Below are 22197 nucleotides of genomic sequence, written 5' to 3'. Positions count from 1 at the left end.
TTACCTCAAATGTGTATTGGATGTCTCTCCTCATCTCAGATCCTCTCTTTGAAAGTTTAAACTTTAACCTATTTATTGTAGATGTTCCTGACTACCCATTGAGCTAGGCTATTGTTTACTTTATAGGTAGGAAGGATTAGATTTTTATTGGTAAATCTCGACTTCTCTATAGACACACATGACCAAAACAATTCCTGCGATGATAATAGAAATTTACAGATAGGCAAAGTAAGAAAAAATTGGCTGAGAATTTATTAGCATTTGATTTAAGGATATTTACTTTGTATGTTTTGACATGTGCTGCTGACAATTTGTGTTTTAATGGTTGTAAAGATATAACTTTTTGAATCTCAACTGTCATTAAATAATTGTCTGACCCCCCCCCCCCAATAATTTTGTGCAACTGTGAAAATTTAAATTGATAACTTTTAAGCCTTTTTTATGTTTAACATCAATGTTATCTGTTAAAGTTATTAAAAAAAATCAAATTCTGCCAAGCCTATTTATAGGAAACTATTTAAGATTTTTCCAATAATTCTTACATATGTTTGCATTTTTTTAAAGATAAATTGTTTACAGAATGCCTCTTTATATTCAAGATAGGTATTTTTGCTGGACAAAGACTTACAGATCAAATAATGACCAGCCACCTTAAAGAACTAAACTGACACATGAAGATTTTTTTTCTTCTATTACTGTGTGGGAAGGATAAGAGAAAGTAGTTGAATGCTAATCCATCTCTACTATCACTTTTATGTTACTATGTAGTAACTACTACATAACTTACTCTTACTACAAGACAAGCAATATTATCTTAAGTAGTACTTGTTATGTGCCATAATTCACTTTATTAAATTAAACTGCATTTCTTCTCTTCCCAGGATTACATGAATTCTTTTTCCTACTTGTCCTAGCATACTTTGTAGCTGCTTGTATATATGCTCAATCACTATGGCAAACTCTTAAGAAAGGTGGACCTATGCATACTGTCTTAAAGGTGCTATCAACAGTATTATTGTTTCAGGCTGGCTCAGCATTTGCCAACTACCTGCATTTCTCAAGGTAACTTTACTTACTTGTCTTTCCATTTTCAAATTCCCTTAAATGAGGAAGGAGCCAGCTGTAGAGCTCAGTAAGGCTAAAGGTCATGATGGTCACGACCTGTGTTCCCTCTTAGCTGCGTGGTTGGGTGGTTGTCCAGGAGTGATTCACGTGCCACTCACTTGATTAGCAGAGCCGCGCACATCCAGCAGCATGTGTTCAGGTGCTCCTCCCCCCCGTTGCTTTGTTGCCACATTGCTCCTGCAGCTGCTCCTGGGACCCTCCAGCTGGTTGTGCAAAGCGGGAGGGGGGGAGGAGAGGGGAGTGCTGATGTCAGGGGGTCTCCCTCCCCCTGCCCCTGTACCCCATCTCCACAGAGCAGGGGAGAGGGGACAGCCTGGCTCAGGACTTTGAGCAGGAGAGAGCTGCTGCAGTCTGAGGTCTGAACGAGTCTTCCGGGCAGTGAGTGAGTGCCTTAAAGAGACAGCGCATGACAGCTCTCAGAAACTTTCCCAGCAGCCAGCACACACACTGTGACACTCACACACACACACTCATCTCCCAATACATACTTGTATTATTGTTGTTGTTACTTGGTTCTTTCTACAATGCGCACATATTCTCTGTAATCTTGTTCTTTCAAAGTGTGTTATTTTAGTTTTTTGACTGGTCTATGCATTTCATAATTTTTATTTCTCCTACACTTACATTTAATTCTTTGAGTAGTGAGTTTTAAAATGCCTAACCTGTCTTGGCTGGAGTAATTATCCCTATGGTAACCTTTTAAAAAAAAATATCTAGGTTTTTCGTTTCAACTGGTGGCGCACATCCGCACATACCTTGGTGCACATAACAAAATTTATTCTGCACATGGATGGAAAAAAATTAGAGGGAACATTGGTCATGACAAAACTTGTAGGGTTGACTTGTTAAAACTATTTAGTTACTTAGCTGTATCTCTAAGAAGGAAGAGATATTTAATACTGACTAATTTAGACCATTTATTATCTCCTGTTTTTTTTATTAGTTACGCTAAAGATGGAATAGGGGCACCTTTTATGGGAAGTCTGGCAGAATGTGAGTATGCTTAAGAAAACTTACTTTGTTCAACATGTTTATGCAGAGTAATGTAGAGAAATATTCTGTTTAAAGCATATTAACCAATGCTAACATTTAGAGCCAGATTCTGATCTCAGATATATATCACTATTTTATTTTAAATATATGAAACGCAACTATTTCTTTGAAAATAGTGGCTTTTTTCTGGGTATTTTTAAGAGTTATGTAATTAAGGTGTGATTTAAGAATGCCCTAAAACCTAACCTTACTATCATTTAAGCATATACCTTTTACTTAAACAAATATTCCCATTTAAGTCTAGGGGACTATCATATGAATAAGGTTATCCACATGCTGAAGCATTTTGCTGGATCAAATTGTTAGTATGTGTTTTCTTGAGTACTAATACATTTTAAAAATTTATATCCATTTTGTGGAAGCTGCACGTCTATATATAGAATTGATTTTAAATGGGAAATGATGTATTTTATGGCACAAGTATTTTAAGATTAGAGCTGTGCCAAAAAATTACCCTAAGACTCAGTATTAGCACAAAGCAGCTTTCTTGATTTCATCTAGCTTTGCTGAATGTCTAACTGGAACTAAAACACCCTAGAGCATCCTGTCCCAACATGCACTAGTTATGTATAATCTTGGCTGGCTTCTTCACAGGCTACCGCTGCTTTGGTTGTTCTGAAGTTCTGGTTAGAAATATAGAGGGGTTCTTTCCAAGATAATACATTGCCTTTCTACTTGACTGAAACTTTCCAAGAAACTGGCACTCAGGTGTAACATGCAGTGTAAGAACCTAAATAGCAAAGTATTTCCTCACAAGTTGTCACAAATCCTGTCCTGCTGTTCTGGACTTCCACAGACCTCTGGCAGCTGAATTGGATGTCCTTTGGAATCCTTTTGGGAGCTCTAGTACAGCCCATGATCCAGCGCTCACTTTACTCAATGACTATTAAATCACTTATTTGCATAATTTTGTATCTTAAAATAGAGGGCTTGAGAAAATTTGTCAGACACTTACTGGCTGGAGGAGTAAACCTAGCTAACCACAGGTACATATAACAGACAAGAGAGGAACTCCACCAGTGAGGCTCAGTGGCAAAAGCTAGTTGAGAAGCCCTGACCTCCCATCTACCACCCATTTGTTTAATATAAATCCCAGCACCTTCCCCATTCTAGAGTGCAGTCTCTGGACCTTACTGAGGGGCTCCCTAACAGCTAGTAAGTGTCAGACATTTTTAAACCAGTGAGACTACTTGTATTACTGACTGATCACCTGTGGGAGTAAGGATCATAATCTGGCCTTTAGGAAGGAAATCATACATACTGTATTAATAAGTGATTATGTTTGCTGAAAACTGAATAAAGGATTTGAAGTTGTGTGATGAAATGATGCAAATATAATTTTAGGCTCATGTCACCTTCATAGAATATTAACACTTACTAGTACACACCTGATAAAGTAGAACCCATAGTTTTGTCGCCAGGAGTCTGTAATCAGATTATTTTATCTGGATATAAATGTGTTCAGGCTGAAGGTTTAGAACTTGTAAAGGTTTTATACTGGATCCCACTTTCTGACCCATTCAGTGAGCAGAAATCTGACAGCTGTTGATCGGGTTGTCATTAAGTTATGGAAATTCCTGTAGATAAAGTTCCATTTCATTAAACAGCAGGGATTCAATTTCTATGCAAAATAAAGGAGTCTTTGATTATTGCACTACTTTGGTAAGTGTGATTGTTTTATAAATCAATGTGTATGAAAGTGTTTGTTTTTAGCTTTAAGGGTGACAGATATTTTCTTCTCTGCCACTGTGACATGGCATATAATTTTGTACACTGACTCTCATTAGCCAACAGAAACAGTATCCTGAGAATCCATAATACTTGCAGTTGGAATTAACAGCCTCTTGGTGGCAGCTGGCCCCACAGTAACTTACATTAATTCTTCGTTTTGGACAGTTGACCTAGTGAATCCTCACTGACTGTGCATCAGCCATGTGATTAAACCCTTTCTTTGGCCCCCAGAGGTGAGGTTAGATGGAGTATATGAACCTACTGCAAACTTCTTTGCTGAGGCCACTGCTGTGCGCTTTCCTGTATAAGTTGGTTTGCTATGTACTGTAGTTTTAGATTCTTTCCTTGGGGTAGTATTTACAGTGCAGCCCCCATCAGATCTTCATATCCTCTTAATTCAAGGGGGTAGCTTATTCTCCTTGCTTTAAGAATAGTTTAATCTAAAAGGTGTTTTGGCTCTGAGACTTTTCCTCCCTATTCCTTTCTTTTTATGATAGTTTCCAAAGGAAGCAGGAGGGCAGAATGAAAGGATAGAAATATGGAAGATTTCTTACTGATGCAACCACAGCTCTGAGGGATGGATAATACCAAGTGTAGATTGCAGGAGTGCAACAATCTCTTCTAGCTCTTACTGCTCTCAAAGCAGATTATTATTATTATTTATTATTATTATTTTATGTAAGGGGTCAAATCCTGGCTATACTGAAATCCGTGGCAAAACTCACATTGACTTCAGTAGGGCCAGGGTTTCACTCCAGATATCTGGTTCTGACGCTATCCCAATATCTTTCTACAACATCTCTTACCACCTAAGGGCCTGCTTCTTCAACAGTTTTAAGCATGTAACTTCACTCACATGAATAGTTCCATTGACTTCAAGCACTGTGAGCAGTCAGCAGATCCTTTTAAATTTAGGCAGCTTCTGAATGTGAGACTCAAACAGTGATTTTTCTGGATATTGAACAGCCTGATGAGAGAAATGGATGATGAAGAAAGCAGGTAAATTTCATACCAGCTGAGCCTGTGCATGGCTCTATACTGAACTTTGGTACTACTGTGGAATAGACGTTTTAAAAATCTCGTCAAACAGTAAGAGAACCTTATTGGTCTCAACCAAATTACACAAGTTATCAAAGGGGACAAAAATAATATGATTGTATCCAAGAATCCACTTCATCTGTTTCCTTTTTTCCACAATTCATTAAGACACATTGAGCTACCAGGAGAGTTTATTCAGCTCTCAGTCTGGTATTCCACACACACAACTGCCACAGATCATTTCGCAATTTCTACCTCTGAGCTGTGATTAAAAGAGAATCTGTTTAACCTCTTCCCTACTAACAAGCTATGGACATCTTTAAGAAGGATAGAATAGTCACTTTTCTTATTCTTCTAGATTTTTCAGACTGTTTTGTTTTCAGTCATCTCCCTGTTTTTGATTTTTGTCTGCCATGGCAGATGAATGCCATATCTACAGCCAAATACTGATGGCATAATGAAGTTGATAATGCCACTCTACAGAATAGCTGTCAGAGCTTGTTCCTGAAGCAGTTGACTCAGTACGGTAGCCTTGATTTCAAATAACCAAAATCATTCATCTTCCCTCCTCACCTACAAGCCTGGGAAGCTAATATTATTTTGCTCAGATAAATGTGGTTTTATGATTTTAAAGATAGAACTTAGTACATCTTTATTAAAATGGCCTGAAAATAATTTTTAAATAAGCAAAATGAGCACTCCAAATACCAGAATCATTAAGGGTCAATAAACTACCTTTAATGCCATATAAATCTCAGGCGCAGTATCTTGGGTCTTAATTATTTAACATCCATGTTTTGCTAATATTGCTAAATATCAAGGAAATACTCTGACCACCATTTAACATAAATATAATCCCTTGAGTGGGTATATAGTCCATAACATTTCGAAGACTTTTTTTGTGTGTGAAAAGTACTTATATTTGTTTGTGATACAGAAATAATGCCTAAAAACATTGTGAAGTTCAAAGTTTGTTTGTCTCTGAGTCTTTCATAACAAGTTTACTCAGTTTATTAAAACTAGAGCGCTAATTGATCTAGCAAAGCTACACCAGCACTGTCAGAAACTCAATCCAAGAGCTGGAAGTCAAGCAGTGTTCTTTCTGAATGGTTCATTTGGTGCTGGTGGTAATAAATGTGTGACTGGAATATAGTTAGTAATCCATCTTCCTCTCCCCTAGCAGTAGCACCCCTGGAAGGCTAATAGGAGTTAAAGGTTGTAAAAGAAAAAAAAATTCCCTTCACTGGAGTAAGCAGATATGACAGCACACAAGGATCAGAGTTGCTGATTAAGAAGGTGCTTGTACACATAGCCATCAGGTGAGGCCAAGCAGGGGCAAAAATATGGACAACCTCCCACAGTGAAATTAGTAAAATGAAAGTTTATTTAAATTCCAAAGTTAAACCAGTTAAGCAAGGACTAACACTCCAAATTAAGTGTTGGTCAGGGTTAGTCACAAGCCAAGTTAGTAAACCCTAGTCACTTTGGTTATTCTGTAAATCACTCAGAAACAAAAACCTCTCAAGTTTTTCCTCAAGTTTTCTCTTACCCCACTGAGGCCTGGACACAACTTTCCCACTCACCAGCTGGTCAAGCCACTTTTATAAAATGAGCCATTTCACCAGCCAGTAGAAGACCTCAGACCTTGCAAATCCAGTTTCCTCTGACTCTGGAAAGAGTATCTTCTGTTTCGTAGAGAAGCCCCTTCTGAAAACATGACTGCTCCACCTTCGTAATCTTCTTGATCACGTACTATAGTTGGAGCCTCCCCCACCCCCACCAGGTTTGACCATGGCAGTAGGTTCCAAAGGATAGGTTCTTTTCATTTCCTGTCTCCAGGGCCAACCACTCACCCCTTTCTTCCCTGGCCCAATATGGGGTTTGTAAACTTCATCACAGTGCCATGGGACATAGTAATTTTTCCAATCATACCTGCATTTTAAATATGAATGGTCAGAGTTTGTCCTCACTTCCACCAGTGAATTGGAATCCGTATTTAGAGAGTAGAATTTGTCCTAAATGTGGCTTTTTTTTTGTTCAGGTTGATGTATTGTTCCTTAAGAAAGATACAGCTTAACTTAAAGAAATTACACTGCAGGAATCTGATCTTGGAAACAAAAGTCCTGCTGGGTAAATAAGGGAACCCATTCTAATACATTTTGTATTTGCAGGGTAAAGACATACTTAGTAATTGATATATAGACTTCAGTTTTAGTTTCCTGACCTTACAAACAGATTCATGAAGGTGGATGCTTGAGCCCGGGTTTAGTCTCTTGACTTCAGTGGGATTCTGCATGTATATAATCATCTGCCTGCTTGGAGCTAATTGCACGATTGGGACCTTAGTAAGGGAATGTTGATAATGATGTAATTCACAATTGATTAAATAAAATTTCACATAGAGAATTATCCACAGCATGAAAATCATATATTCAGACAGTCTCAAAGTCCATAGTGTTTAATTAAGAGTGAAAATTATATTGAGAAGTGTCCATTTTACAGATTTACCATACAGTTGCCACTTTACTCTGTTTTTTCTGCTAGAGAAAGGAATTGCCATTATGTTGTTGTGACTACATTAACTTTCTTTGATTCCCACTAGTGTGTGACATAGTCTGTCAGATACAAATGCTGTACCTATTGCTGAGTTTGTGTATGGGTTGGATGATAGGCAGAATGAAGAAATCTCAAAGCAGACCCCTTCAGTGGGATTCCACTCCAGCGTCCACTGGCATTGCTGTAGTAGTTGTTGTAACCCAGGTTTGTATTTGTGTTGACTTTTCTTGCTGTACTGTACACAAACTGTAGTACTGTTACCTGAGCAGCTGCTAGTAATAACTTTGGAAGAAGTGTATTGATAAGTATGACAGAACTGGGCACATCCCATTTCAATATTTTATGGCTTTGGTGAACGAACATGAAGACCTTCAATCCTGTTTAAACACTTGAGCAGATAAAATAACAAAAAAGCAAAAGAGTATGTAACAGGTGATAACACATCCACTATCGTTTACTGCTTAGCGCCCTCAATACAGGATCCTGAGATTAGGGTATCTAGTGGTCTTTCAGATCCATCTAGGAGAATTCTTGAGCTGTTTGGATGCAGAATTGGTCCTGCAAATATAAAAATGGTCTAGGACATATACTGAAATGAGTTGAAGTAATGTAATTAAATAAAGTCAATTTAGAGTAGCAAATAAATCATTAACATTATAGTAAATTTTATCTTATTGGGGTGCCTAAAAAAATAATTAAAAATAGAGAAGAAAGAGAATCTGAGCAGCACAGAGAAGTGCAGGAGCAGAGAGAAACTAGAGACAGTAATGAAGGAAAGTAATGTTGCCAGCATATGGCTGCTGGTATTGGAAGGGAGCCAGAAGTGGACTGGCACAAGATTTTTGGTCATCTTTGTAGCTAGTACTAGTCCCAAACAGAAATTAAATGGAGCCTTGGAACTCTCTTAATAGTAGTTGATGTTCCCTGCTAAGTATGAGCCTGAACCAAAGTCCACAGAAATCAATTGGGAGTCTTCCCATTGGTTTCAATGGACTGTGGCTCAGACCCTAAGTCACAGAAGAAGGTGCTGGAGAGAGCATACTAATTCAGGCAGGAGGGGATATCAGTTTTTGAGAGCTAGTGCCTATAGGCCTAATTCTGCTCCTATTGAAGTCAATTGGTAAAACTCCCACTTTAGTGGAAGCAGGATTGTGGTTCTCCATCAGGTTCCTCTCAAAGGAGAAAATGGAATTTAGCTGCAGCTTTGCTGCTCTAGGTCACTACATTATTTGACATTTTAAATGCGTGAATTTTTCAAAAAATGAGGGAAGTCAAGAATCAGACTCCTTCCCTGCCAGCAGACGTGTCAGTTGTACTTAATGTGTTTATTGGTGGTACCAAAGGAACAGTTCGAGCTCTGTTGCTTTTGGTAGCATGGCAGTTTCAGGCAAGAAGACAGAACCAGGGCTCTTGTGCTGATAGCTGGCATCATGGTCCTATCATAAATAGAGTTAGTTATGTGAAGGAATGTAACATGTAGGCACCGTATTTACTCTAAATGTACTTTATTGTTTTGCAGAGTATTTTACTAATTTGGGAGCAGTTTGAAGATACTAATCACCACAGCTACCATTCACACCACAGTTTAGCAAGTGGACTTCTTATTGGGCTAAGAGTTTGCCTATCTCTGTCATTGGCCTGTGGTCTCTACCAGATCATCAGAGTGGAGAGAAGTACACTCAAAAGGGAATTCTATATCACCTTTGCCAAAGTAGGGATCACATCTGGAAAACTAATCCCTTTCTTTGTAAATATTCTTCTGGTATGCTATTGACTGGACTATGCTTTACCTCCATGGGAGAGTTAATGATTAAGTATTTGATTTGATTAAATAAATTGTATTCTTTCAGTGTACACTGAGTAGTTAAATTTGATCTGATAAGCATAAAGTGTGACCTAAAGCATAAAGTGTGGTTTTCATTCTGTTGATTGACTGCAGAACAATGGATATTCAAGATGGAAACCTGGAAACATGTAAACGTAATCCCCCTAATTGTCATATCTATCTTCTGTCCTGACACATCAAAGTAAATGATATAAAATGCCATTATTCTCTTTCAGGGCTGCATCCTGTGGTTTTTGTGCCACCCGGGTCTTGCAACCATTTCTGTGCTATTTAGAGACTATCAAAGAGAGAAGGTATGTATGGATAAGATAAAAACAATGTGAGATTTGATTAGAAATTCTGCATAAGCTGCAGAGGAGCTGTTCCTTCTGTTGGGTTTTCTTTTATTAGAAAATGTATGTTCCAAGGCCTTTACATTCCCAAAGTAACCCATGGAGTTTTAGCCATACCACTCTCACTGCACAAATAGGAATCATGTGGCTGAAACTCTGCATGCCTTATCAAATGTAAAGGTAATCGTTTGTAGGAAGAAGCAGGAGATGCTTGCTAAGGTAAAGCAAAAAATGGTTCTAGTAAAAACCAATTTTTGTCTTTTTGCCAACTTTGTTTTAAAAAATCTCTGGGGAGGCTTCTAGGCTAATTCTTAAAAAAAAAAAAATCTTTAAGTGGCTAAGGAGATCAGGAAAACCACAGCTGAACTGTATTCTTTGGATAAAAAGATGTTCTCCAAATGTGTAATTCAGTTTGTAAAGTCTTAATAATGAAAAACAAAGATGGATTTATTTGGCTTTCTTGTTGCTTTAATATGCTGGGAGCTAGGGAGGTAGTGTGTGGAGCCTGCCACACTCAGATAAAATGCACCATCATTCTCAGGTGGGTGAGTACATCATTCCAGAGTACAGTTCTCTCATTCCTTACGGTTAATGCAGTGAATATATGAGTGTGCAAATATTTTCTGAGACTGGATCATTACGTATGTAGAAACTATGCTAGTAAAAATATAGAAGAAATGTAGCCCATAATTTACTTTTAGGGCTTTTATTCCTATAGCTGCATTAGTCAGGACATTAGTTTTCTTTTGCTGGCTGAAAACCTTGATGCTGGGGGGTTTACAGCTCTTTTGAGATAGGATTCCGTGCAGTGCTTTGTGATATGTAGAGATCTGGCAGGACACTGTAGGAGGATTTCTGCTCTTGGGGTACTAGAGAAGTTTGATCACTGTGCTTGGGCAACTACAGTTCTGAAACTCTGAAGATTTAACAGTGTTTGCCTTTTAATTCAAAATATAGAAAAATATGTGCTCAGTGAATGTCATATTCAGTTGAGAAAAACAAGTATTTAAAAAAGATGTCCTGTACATTTATATAGAACTTCCTCAAAGTGCCTACACACGCAAGTAAACTTTCACACCACCCTTGTGAGCTGGGTAACTATTAACATGCACGTCATTTACAGATGGAGAAACTGAGATTAAAAGGCCTTGCCTACACTAGAAAATTAGACCAATAAATCACCACCATTGCAGCTCCATGGATGGAGGCTGTTCTGCAGACAGGGCTCATTTTACCACTGTGTCATCTAAGGGCTACTAGATTCACAAGGGGGACTTAGGTGTGGAAATGCTCAGTGCTGATCTGTAGTTATTCACACACTCCCTCTCTAGCCCAATGACTCTGCAAATATTTCACACAAAGTGGAACAGCTTCAGATGAAGAGATTGAGAGATGCACCCCAGAAAACCCTCCTATAACCAAGTGGTTAGGGCATTCATTTGGGAGGTGGCAGAGCTAGGTTCAAGTCCTTGCTCTGAATCCGGCAGAGGAGGGATTTGAATCCAGGCTTCCCACATCTTGGGTGAGTGCTCTAAACACTGGACTACAGAGTATAAGGGGGTGTGGCCGTAGCAATAGTGGCATCTCCTCCAACCATCGTTGCATGTTAGGCATGCTAAGAGCATATTGACCAGACTTGGCCCAGCTGGAGAGTTGGCCCTGCCTCTTGAGAATCCCACCAAGGTTTTTATGTGAGGGAGGCTCCAAGTACTTCAGCGGTGTCAGGACTTCAGTGGCTTTGTGCATGACCACTGGCAGAATTTTAGTGCCTCATGGACCTTATTGGTGGAAATGTAGGCACCTATGGGATTAGGCAGCAACTGAGCAGTGGTTTTGTGAATGCCAGTGATGCCTAAATGTTGGATTTAAATGTTGGATTTAGGCACCCAAGTCTCTCTTGTGAATCCAGCCCTTAGTCATGGTGAACTACAAGCCTGAGCTTTCCAAGAGCAGACACAGGCAGAGAGGTTATGTGACTTGTCCAGGGCTACTCACTGAGGTAGTGTAGATCCAAAATTACTAGTCAAGAGTTCCTGGATCCCAGACCCCTGGATCCTGGATCCCAGACCCCTGGATCCCAGTTCCTGGATCCCAGACCCTTTGTAACTGTTGCAGGAGCAAAAGATGTGCAGTAAGCTTCATTGTGCTTATAAAAATAAAGTCAACTGATTTATTTTATTCTTTTTTTCAAAGCATTCACTTTCTCTTTCCTCCACTCCTTTTTCGTCTTCAGGTTATTACCATAGGTGTTATCCTCTGCCAGTCCGTCTCCATCGTTATCCTCTACAGACTTTTTCTGTCTCATAGTCTATATTGGGAAGTATCTTCTCTGTCATCAGTGACATTGCCACTGACCGTGGCATCTGGACATAAAAGTCGACATTACTTCTGAGATATATTTAGGAAAGAATACAGTGCAATAATGACCCAAATACAGCTATTTTCATCACGTCAGTGTGCTACAACAGTTTCCCTGGAAAAACTGAATCATAAAATCAGAGCACATCACTGATCCTGGATCTGAACAAGTCCCCAAATTAGGTACATTGGTTGATTTTAAAAATAAAACGGGTGGTATGAAAATATATTTAAAATCTGAATGTTTGAATAGAGATTGTTTTTGTGGTGCATGCGGTGCTGTGTTGTATGACAGCAAAGGAGGACAAATCTAACCTTTCCCATTCATAGCCACAGTGTTTTCACTCTAAGAACTCCATGACTTTGTATCAATATTAAGTTTGAAGGCCTAGAAGAATCCAGTCCTTTAAATGGCTATGAGCTCAAACAAGTCTGGAATAAGCCAGTTATGAAATCAGAGTAATACACGGAATAAACGTTTGCTTTTCTTTTTATTCTGTAAAGAAAATGCTTAAAAGAAAATTTTGTGCTTAAATTTAAAGGACTTGAAAAACAAAATTGCTCCAGAAACAATTGTAAAATGTTTACAGCTAGCTGTGCAGTAAGCTTTCTTTCATTATTTGTGCAAAAGGAAAAGCACTTTTTTTCCCCCACCAGTGTTGGTATTAGTTCAAATTTTAACTTGAGCAGCAGTGAGGTTTTATCCATAACACTTTTGAGAGAAATGTTACTAAAAACATAACATAGGTGTGATTGGCAAAATGCTATTTGAGGCTTTAAAGAGGTGGCAACACTAGTAATAAAAACAGCAGGCTTGCTTTTTTGAGGAAAGAATGTTTAATGTGGTACTAGAATTTTAATCCTGATATAATTCATTTCTCTTACATTGAGGATTCAATCATAATTAAGCCATATACACAGATTAAATTAACAGAAGCATTTCAAATAAATGTTGGTTTCAGTCATCAACTACTCATGTATTCCTGCCCAAGGATACTTAATCAGGATTAAATTTTCTATGAATAATTGAAAAACAAAATACTCACTGGATTTGTTATAATCCATGTTGGCACTGGGTTCTAAGTAGTTGCCATCTTCCATCCATTGTAATAAAGCCATACATCTTTGTGATGCCCTAGCATTCAGAATGCCAGTGTAAATATGTACTTTATTGAAGTGCCTATTTATTGAGTGTGATTTAAATCATTTTGACAATTTTTTTTTTCTATATCATGTGGACATTCCTATTAAGTCATTGTTTGAAATCTTCTTGTTTGTACTTGATTTGGTATTTGTCAAATTGTCTAGACCTATTATTGTCACATTTAGTTTCTTCACAGCATTTATTTTATTTACTAGTAAGTGTATTGAATTTTTTAAAAGAAATGAACATTCATATTTGTAATAGATTATTGTTTAAATATATAGATTTTGTTCATGTTTGCTTCAGTTGTACACTTGTTTGAAACGAACAGTATTTCCCTTTTAGCCCTGGTCTACTCTGGGAGGGGATTGATCTAAGTTACGCAACTTCAGCTACATGAATAACGTAGCTGAAGTCAACGTACTTAGATTGACTTACCGTGGTGTCTTAACCGCGGGGAGTCAACTGCTGCTGCTCCCCCGTTGACTCTGCCTGCACCTCTCGCGGCGCTGGAGTACAGGAGTCGACGGGAGAGCGCTCGGGGGTTGATTTATTGCGTCTAGACTAGACGCGATAAATCGATCCCCGCTGGATCGATCGCTGCCTGCCGATCCCGCGGGTAGTGTAGACATACCCTTAGTTTAAAGATAGATTAAATATTTGCCTTTGACTAAGGCAAAATGACAACATGACAAAGTTGCTCATTTAAATCATGGCCTTGCTAGTTCTTCTCTGTAATTCAGGTCAAGAATGGCAGGTTGAGGCTGGAAAAGGTGAGTTGTTATAATTTCACATGATCTGCAGAATAATTACAAGATTAATTATCATATTCCTCTGATAACCACAACAAAATGGGGTTAGTTATGTCTGTTTTCCACTTCCAAAGGAGAAAACATTCTGTTTTGGTGTAAGTCTCAAATAATGGAGTAGGAATAGTTCTGGGCCTCCTCATGTACAAGACAGATGTGTATTTTACACATTAAAAATATATACTGATTTTGGAATAGAGACAGGAAATATTATATCTTATCTGACATGATAAAGGTTTTAATTTATGCAGAAAAGCTATAACTCTCTTAAGGAGCACTCAGTGTTTTCTTTACCCAGTGCACTCTCTTTTGTTATTTAATATAAATCAATCTGTGGTACTTGCCTGTTAATATAAAGGTAAACAATTCCTTCACATCACATTATAAACACAGTGAATACAAAATCCTAATTCAGAATTCATAGTTCATCTGAACATAAATATGTAGTATGACATTCAGTCTTTTCATATTCGTGAATACATCCATTGGTCATCAGATAACCTCATCCTGTTAGTTTGTATCATACCAGATTATTTGAAAACATCAATTTAATCTGTCTTTTAATGTAACCATAGTAGTTAAGTGTCACTGTACTGTTAGTAAGATGGGCCACATCAGGTAGCTTTTCTCCCGCCATCTAGCATCTGACAACCTTGTGTATCAACTCATTAATGTATTTTTATATAACTGCCCATTTTCTATATTATTTCATAACTGCAGAGGCTAAAAGTTTGGGGAAATGATCTTTCCCCACACTTTGGTTAATGCAGTATGACTTGAAAACTTAGAGCCAGTTTATCTCCTGCACTAAGGTCAACTTGGAACAGGAAGGGGCATCAGGGAGCAGGTTCCTCCACCCCGATTCTCAGGCTACAGCTTTCTGGCCCCCTCACTGACATAAATTACAGCAGCCTATGAGCTGTCCTAATTTACCTAATGGACCATACGCAGGCTGAGACTATGCAGAGGGCAGCTGTACCTTGTTCCTTCCCCAACATTCCCCTGACACACCTAGTACCCCAATATAATGGTTGGCACAGGAGTCAGCTCTCCTGGTTTTGTACGAACTGAAAGAGGAATTCTGAAACTCAGCATCTCCCAGAACTCTAATATGTCTGCAGTTGGAGGAGACAGTTCAAAAGCTGTAGCAAGCCCATGCTAACCACATCCCCTCATCCAGCAGCAGTCCAAGGGCAGGTCACTTTGTTCCCTTTTCTTTGCTGGCCTTTATTTTATTTGTTTTTTTGGGGCAGTAGCGAGCAGCCGTTCTTCTCCCTCTCCTGGATCAGGCATTAAGAGGGGTGTTTTCAGCCATCCAGCGCCAGCACTGCAGCGCCTTCCTGCCAGACTTCTCAGCCCCCTCGCAGACATGGCAGAGCTGTCGCAGTGAGCTGATGCCAAACGCTGCACTATTTGTGAGGCAGCTTTCCAGGCTCTTCAGAAGGTGAATTGTGCCCTGCTTGTTCTCAATCAGCCCACCTTTTCACTACTAGGGCACGGGGCTCTGAGTCAGACAGGCATGTTGTGTTCCCTCCCCCCTATGTTTAACCTGAGAAGCCATGGCTCCAACAGAGAAAACCCTGATCTGGAGATGCACAGCAGGAAGAGACTCCAAGCACAAGGAGGACTTCATCCTGCCAGCCCCAGCGGTGAGTCCTGGGGCACAACAGGTCTGGAAAGCAAGTCCTAAAATAGGTCTTAAGTTCTCTGGGGATTGAAGCAGGGCTCATACTCAGCAGCCGTTCTCCCAGCTCAAAACCCCATCCCCTGGGTAGGGGGACCATGAAGGGGAGGACACCGAGGGTACAGTCTACACTTATGATTCCACAATACATGTACTACATGCCATCCTAGCACAGGTATAAATAGTGTGGCTGGTGAAGCGCTGCTTAGGCGAGTAAAGACACACCTGAACCCTGTGACTATGTTCCCTATCCGGCTTTCTACATGACTAAGTAATGCTTCCCCTGTCTACCTTGCTGTTTTTAGCAGGGTAGTGTCCCACTGCTGGAGGCTTTCCCTGTTGCCTGCTCCTGCCCAAGCCTTTCACTGGCACATGTTGTTACATACCACAGCAAGGATGCAGCCTGCTTTTCACGGTGATGTGTAGCTGCACATACCCTATGTACTGATGATGTGCAGTGTCTACATAGTCTGAGGGAGACTTATCCAGAGGGGTCAAGGAGTTGCATAAAGCAAGCTGCTACAAAAGACCATGCCTTGGTCACAGCCAGGTGGCAACACCTGCAAAGCATGCCAAAACGGCTAAAAAATTCAAAAAGCAAAAAGGAATAGAAAGGTATTTGAAAACCTGAAATGTATTTGTCCTCTGATTCAGACACCTTTATCCTCTGTGGAGGAAGGGGAGCTCTCAAATTCAGGCTCTGAGCAACAGAAGTTCCCCCCACCCCTGAAATATGCAAAAAGGTTACAACCACAGTCCAGATCCAATGTGAGCAGGTGCTAGAGGACAAACCTAAAGGCAAATACCTATCTTCTAAATCCTTGCCTGAAACAGTAATCGCACTGCTCCCATCCTTTGAGGATGTGATCAGAGAGGAATGGGGAACACCTGATAAGGGTAAATGCATAAGCAGGCATGCACTTTTATGTTCCAGGAATGCAAAAGCCAAAAAAAACCCAACCCATTACAGATATACCAAAGGTCAATGCTGCAATAGCATCTCTAGCGAGATATGGTAATTCTGTCTGAAGGCAATGTCTTTCCCCAGGATCCTACAAATAGAAAGGTGATAGCCACCCTCAGGAGGGACTTTGTCAGTCTCCTTTGGAGCATCTACAAGGAATCTAGAAGGGCCACAATGTTGTGCTTGGATGAACTTAAGGCCATGAAGGACAGACCATCCCAAATTCTGATCTACACTTAAGAAAAGTTCCTTAGCAACAGCCTCTTGGCAAAATCTTCAATGGATGCAATGAGCTTTTCAGCCACATCTGGCTTTGCCTCTGGAAGATTGAGGCTCACTCAGGCAAATTCTGTGTGCATGTAACTTCACAGGTTCTCTCCTCTCTGGTGAAAAACTAGACAAAATAATGGCAGAAAGTGCTGCCAAACCTAAACCTTCCCTTCCTCCCTTTCCCTCTCAACTCAACGCTCTAAGGTGGGACTATAAACCTAGCAACAGACAACAGTGTTCCTTTCGTCCATCCTCCTTGCAAAGCTATCAGACAAAAGACAACAAGTATATCAGGGAAAATCTTAGAATTTAGGATTGGGTGGAAAATCCAGAGGGGAATCTACCACCTCTAAGAGCATTCTATGGCAACAAACAAATGTACTTCTGTCCAGCCCTGAATCTAGAAGGTAGAATTTCCTCCTTCTCAGAAGAATGGTCTCAGCTGAATACAGAGAAGTGGTTGAGAGGTAGTGAGTCGTGGACACCCCCTGAAGCTCCTCACCTTCTTCATCCAATCCCCCATCTCAAGAGATGCCATCAAATGTGAGCTGGTATTATACAAAATCTCACATTTCCTGGAGATCGGAGAAATAGAAAAGGTTCCCTCCAAAGAAAGTTTCTTAAAACTCCATTTTCTTCATTGTCCAGGTGCATACTGGTGGGTCAGAGCAGTCCTGGAGTTCAAGCAGCTCAGCAAATGATAAAGAAAACATGGTGGCCCTAGCTTCACCAGGAGCATCCTTGCCTCAGGTGGACTTCCTCGCTTCCACGGACCTAACAGATGCATAACTCTACACTCCTATATGACTGTACTGCCACAGACTGCTGAGATTTGCATATGGCACAGCCCACTGCCAGTATTGAATGCTTCCATTCAGCATCTTGTTGGCCCCTGGGTCCTTACAAAGATATTCGTGGTGATACTAGCTAGCCTAGGCTCTTCGGGGTGCTCACCAGTAACCTTCCATCCCTAGATGACATCTTGATCAGCGCTCCGACCAAAGCAGCAAAACACAGTGCCACAATCCAGATGCTGGATCTGCTTCAAGTACACATATTTGTGATAAACACAAGAAGAGCTCCTTACCTCCCTCCACAAAGATAGTTCACCTGGGAATGGAAACAGACACTTCTGTGACAAAGAGTCCTTTCTCCTGAAACTAAGGAACTATTTATCAGAATGCATTCAACACCAGGTACTGTTCTGAATCTGGTTCTCAACTCTCTCAGATAGTGGACAATCTCTCAGAACATCTGCAAGGGTATTCCCATGTAATTCGACCTGTTCACTAATCTCAAGAGCACAAAGTGGCCAAAGTACTTTACCTGGAATGGAAAGCAGACCCCAAATCCCTAGGGACAGATGCTGTTTTGCACAGACAGACACAAGGCCTGCTATATGCATTCCCACCTTTTTCACTTCTAGGAAAGGTGATCCAGAAGGTAGGGCAAGAAGAAAGAAAGGTGATAGTGTTAGCTCAGCAGTGGCTAAGGAGAACAGAGTTCTCTAGCCTGATAGAACTGAAATCAGAACCACCATTGCTGCTACCAGTGAGATCTGACATCATTTACTAAGAACATAACAAAAGCAGGAATCCTTGGGATTTTTGTTATCCTGGACTTTCTTCAAGAAGGCGTACACAAGGGACTTCAGTGCAGCACTATAGTGCGCCAGGTGTCAGCTAGTGTCCTATTTATAGGATCCTCTGGTTCCTTGACAGAGAACCATCAGGTATCCAGATTGCTCAGAGCAGTCAGGTTGGTCTAGCTGCAGGTTTAGCCAATCTTTCCTAAGTGATACCTACTGCTGGTTAAAAGCCATACACCCTTTTGAACCACTGACATCAATATCTCCATTCTACCTATCCATCACCACTGTTCTCTTGTCGCCATCACGTCTTCTAGACAAGTTTCTGAACGTGGCAGCTGTATCTATGCAGGATCCCCATGCGTGTTCCATGATGACAAGATTCTGCTAAGAATCCCAGCATCATTCTTGCCTAAGGCAAATTCATCTTTCCATGCCTCACAGGAGATTGTCCTCCCTTCGTTCACCCCAAAGCCACAGAAACCGACAGAAAACTGTGGCTCACGTTAGCGGTTCAAAGAGCATTGACTCAACAAGAACACTGGGCTTCTTGTTTGTCTCCTTTCATCTGAAGTGCGAAGGACTCAGGGTATACAGGCCATCACTAGCTAGATGGATCAAGCTATGCACAGTAGAGGCATAGAAGGTGTCAGGTGCTCCTATTCCAGACAGCATCAAGGCACACTCCACAAGATCTATGGTGACTTTGTGGGTGAATAGAGCTCGTGCTTCCACTTCAGTGATCTGCAAGGCAGCAGCGTGGTTATTGGTTAACACCTTTTTTAGGCACTATAAAGTGGACTTTCAGTTCTCTGCAGAAGCCTCCTTTGGCAGGTGCTGCAGGCGGGGCCCCATTAATAGCATTGCTGTTTTAAGCAATTAATTCAGGAGAGCGATGTCTTCCCTATCTCATCTTGCTTTTCTTATCCCTCCCTACTTCTGTTCACTGCTTGCTACTTCCCAGATGTATCAGAATTGTTGGAGATGCTGGGCGGCAGAATGGAAAATTTCTTACCGGATAGTTTCCTTTCTGCTAACATCATCTCCCACAATTCTATCCTCCCTGTCTTCCTAGGTTGGCTTCCTAGCCCAGGGACGGTGTTTAATTTTGATAGTTATGCTAGTAGGCCATAGCCCTACTACATAGTTGATGGGTTGGAATTGAAATTGTTGTTACTAATCATATTCTGAGTTTTTACACAGCTTTGGAATGAATCATCTGGCATCAGACTGGAGAAGGAGGTGTGGTTAGCACAGGCTGTGCTACAGCTTTGAACCACCTCTGAAAACTGCCTACAGGAGGGGGATAGCCCATACATAGTAGAACTGTGGGAGATGCGGATATCAAAAAGGTAAATTTCTTGCCTGATAAAATCCTTTCTCAGCTGGGTATCTATGGCCAGACTGTAGTCTCTTTGTGCCACTGCAGCCGTGTAAAGGAACCAAAAGAAATGTATGCAAGGTCCATGTGCATTGACACTGCCAGCCGACAGGCTGGAGGTGAATGGTGCCATCTTACGTGTTAGTTTTCATGCGTTGACTTACTGAATATAGACTTCTGTGTTATCTACAGGATGCAGTTATATACTCTCCCAAATTACTGTAGGGGAATAGCAATGTTCATGAAAGGTGCCAAATATTGACAGGACTGCAAACTAAAATTCCCTGGATTCTGAAGGAACCCACTTCTAGGTGTGATAGGGCATTTCATAGCCATGCCCAATTCTTGCCTTCTCCACTGGCATATCTGCCAGCTGTTCCAATTATGATTTTTTTCTGTTCATTAGGAATTAGACTGAGGTCACCAATTCACTTCACAAAGTCCCCCACCACCTTCACATGGAAATAATTTTCCATTTCTACCAAGTTGGGCTGGATTTGAACCATTGGTCTAGAGGGGAACAGTTCTGTAGCTCATTACCGAACCCCTAAGCCATTCATTCCTGTACCATACAAAAATACGTTTATTGTACTTTTAAAAGTGTTCAGCAATGGGGAGCTATGCTGACAATTACATACAACTTTATATATTAATAGACTGGAAGAAAATCAAAATTCCATCTAATAGACAGTACATTCTCCTTCCCACCCACACAAACCAAATTTTTAGAGCCACTTCTAATGAGTACTCTTTCCGGTTTCTGTGCTAATGGAAGGCCATTCACCTCTTTATTTTTGTTGTCTGGATCTTAGTCCTGCACACTAAGACAGGTCAGACAGCATTTTTATTTGATTTGGCCCTGTTTATTAACTGTACAATGTTATGCAGCTAATTGATGTTATTTAGGCATTATAGTAAATAACAGAGATTGGGCTGCTCAAAACTGACAACATGCAGTAGATCTTTAACTCTTTGTTTTATACGTGGGCGACTACATGTTCAGCATGCATGGTACAATGTACAAAAGACAAATGAGCCTTAATACACTTTCAAATTTTTTTAAAAAAAGGTCTGTTCTGCAAATTTAAAACATTAAATGAAAAAAGTAGATGTAATTTTTATTTATTTATGCATAGACCACCCGCTAACACCAATACAATTAGATATGGCATGCTAACTAAACAAGTTAAATATTATGGCAAAAAAAGTAATTTCAGAATTGCAACCGTCTTTACTGGATCTCTGTCTCCCATCTTCCAGGAGCCCATTACAAACACAATCTTCTTCAGAGTTCAGGGCACCATTTCTTTTCACCTCTCTCAGAACTTGTTCCCACAAACACTGTCAGCATCCACAATCAGGCTCTTACTTGCTATTATGAGCTTTCCCTTTTCCCCCCATTCTTTTTGTTTCTCTCCCAGCTTCTTGTTTGCTTTGCCTACCAAGTCTTCAGTCTGCTCACCACTCTGCCCCATCTCTTCACCTGACTTCAGCATTATCCTGGCCTTCACCAGGTGCTTTTCCTGCTCCCCAGATGCTCTGTTGCTATTTTTTATTCATGGTATTTCTATCGCATGTAAAATCCTATGGCTGCTCTGCCATCCCCTTGTGTAGTCACTTATGACTCTGCAAAGTGGGTTGGCAATGCTATCATTCTGACTAGTTAGCATTTCACACCCATTTTGTATTCACCCTGAACAAGTGTCATTGACTGCACAGGGGCCAAGCAGTGCAGAATCAAACTGTATATATCTTAACTTTCTTTTTGATTTTCATAGGCCACCTTAGGTGTTCTCAGTGACAGGAGGAAAGCTACTTTGCTATTTCCCTGGGGCTAAATTGTGTACACAGTTACGCCTTAGCAGTCCCATACATGGAACAAGGTGGTGTGCCAACTGCAATGGAAAAGAGACAGACCATCTGTATGCAGAATCTGCCGAGGGAGGGGTTGGGGTGTGTGTGTGTGTGTGTGTGTGTGTGTGTATGTATACACAGAGAGAGAGAGATTTAAAACCATTGCCCCATGAGTTGGAATAGTTTTCAGCAGTGAGCTCACTTAAGGGCATTTTTACACACGTCAGCCACATCAAACAAAATGGTGGATGGCTTCATCAGCTTGCAAGTTTGAATAGTATTTTCTCACTTTGGGTAAAGCACTCTGAAGAGTTTGTTTAGGTTGGCTAATGAATATTTTATTCTGCAGTAAAACAGCTCACTGGAAAAGCTGTGTAAACACGCAGTCTCATGAAAGCATCCACCGTTTTGTTTGAGGTGGTAACTAGATCTGAAAGGATGTATGTGTGCATGGCGATAGCAGT

At 40.4% G+C, this 22197-nt stretch overlaps 1 protein-coding gene across 3 annotated transcripts in view; it reads left to right on the top strand.

The window, feature by feature from the left end:
• GPR180 (G protein-coupled receptor 180) overlaps positions 1-13477 on the top strand; it is a 28758-nt gene extending 15281 nt beyond the window's left edge. Inside the window, exons 4-9 of one of the 3 annotated variants that reach the window (XM_008179420.4) lie at positions 882-1062; positions 2069-2118; positions 7550-7707; positions 9023-9214; positions 9565-9642; positions 11915-13477. In XM_008179420.4, coding sequence (XP_008177642.2) covers positions 882-1062; positions 2069-2118; positions 7550-7707; positions 9023-9214; positions 9565-9642; positions 11915-12073 — 818 coding nt within the window. In that variant the 3' untranslated portion in view covers positions 12074-13477. Of the gene's footprint in view, positions 1-881; positions 1063-2068; positions 2119-7549; positions 7708-9022; positions 9266-9564; positions 9643-11914 lie in introns of all 3 variants that reach the window. The other 2 variants (XM_024100114.3, XM_065581059.1) reach the window with 2 other exon arrangements.
• Positions 13478-22197: the final 8720 nt, after the last annotated feature.

The sequence above is a fragment of the Chrysemys picta genome, chromosome 1 (genome assembly GCF_011386835.1).
Source record: "Chrysemys picta bellii isolate R12L10 chromosome 1, ASM1138683v2, whole genome shotgun sequence".
Classification (NCBI taxonomy): domain Eukaryota; kingdom Metazoa; phylum Chordata; order Testudines; family Emydidae; genus Chrysemys; species Chrysemys picta.
Note: the sequence above shows the minus strand (reverse complement) of the source record. Positions and strands in the feature narration are given on the sequence as shown.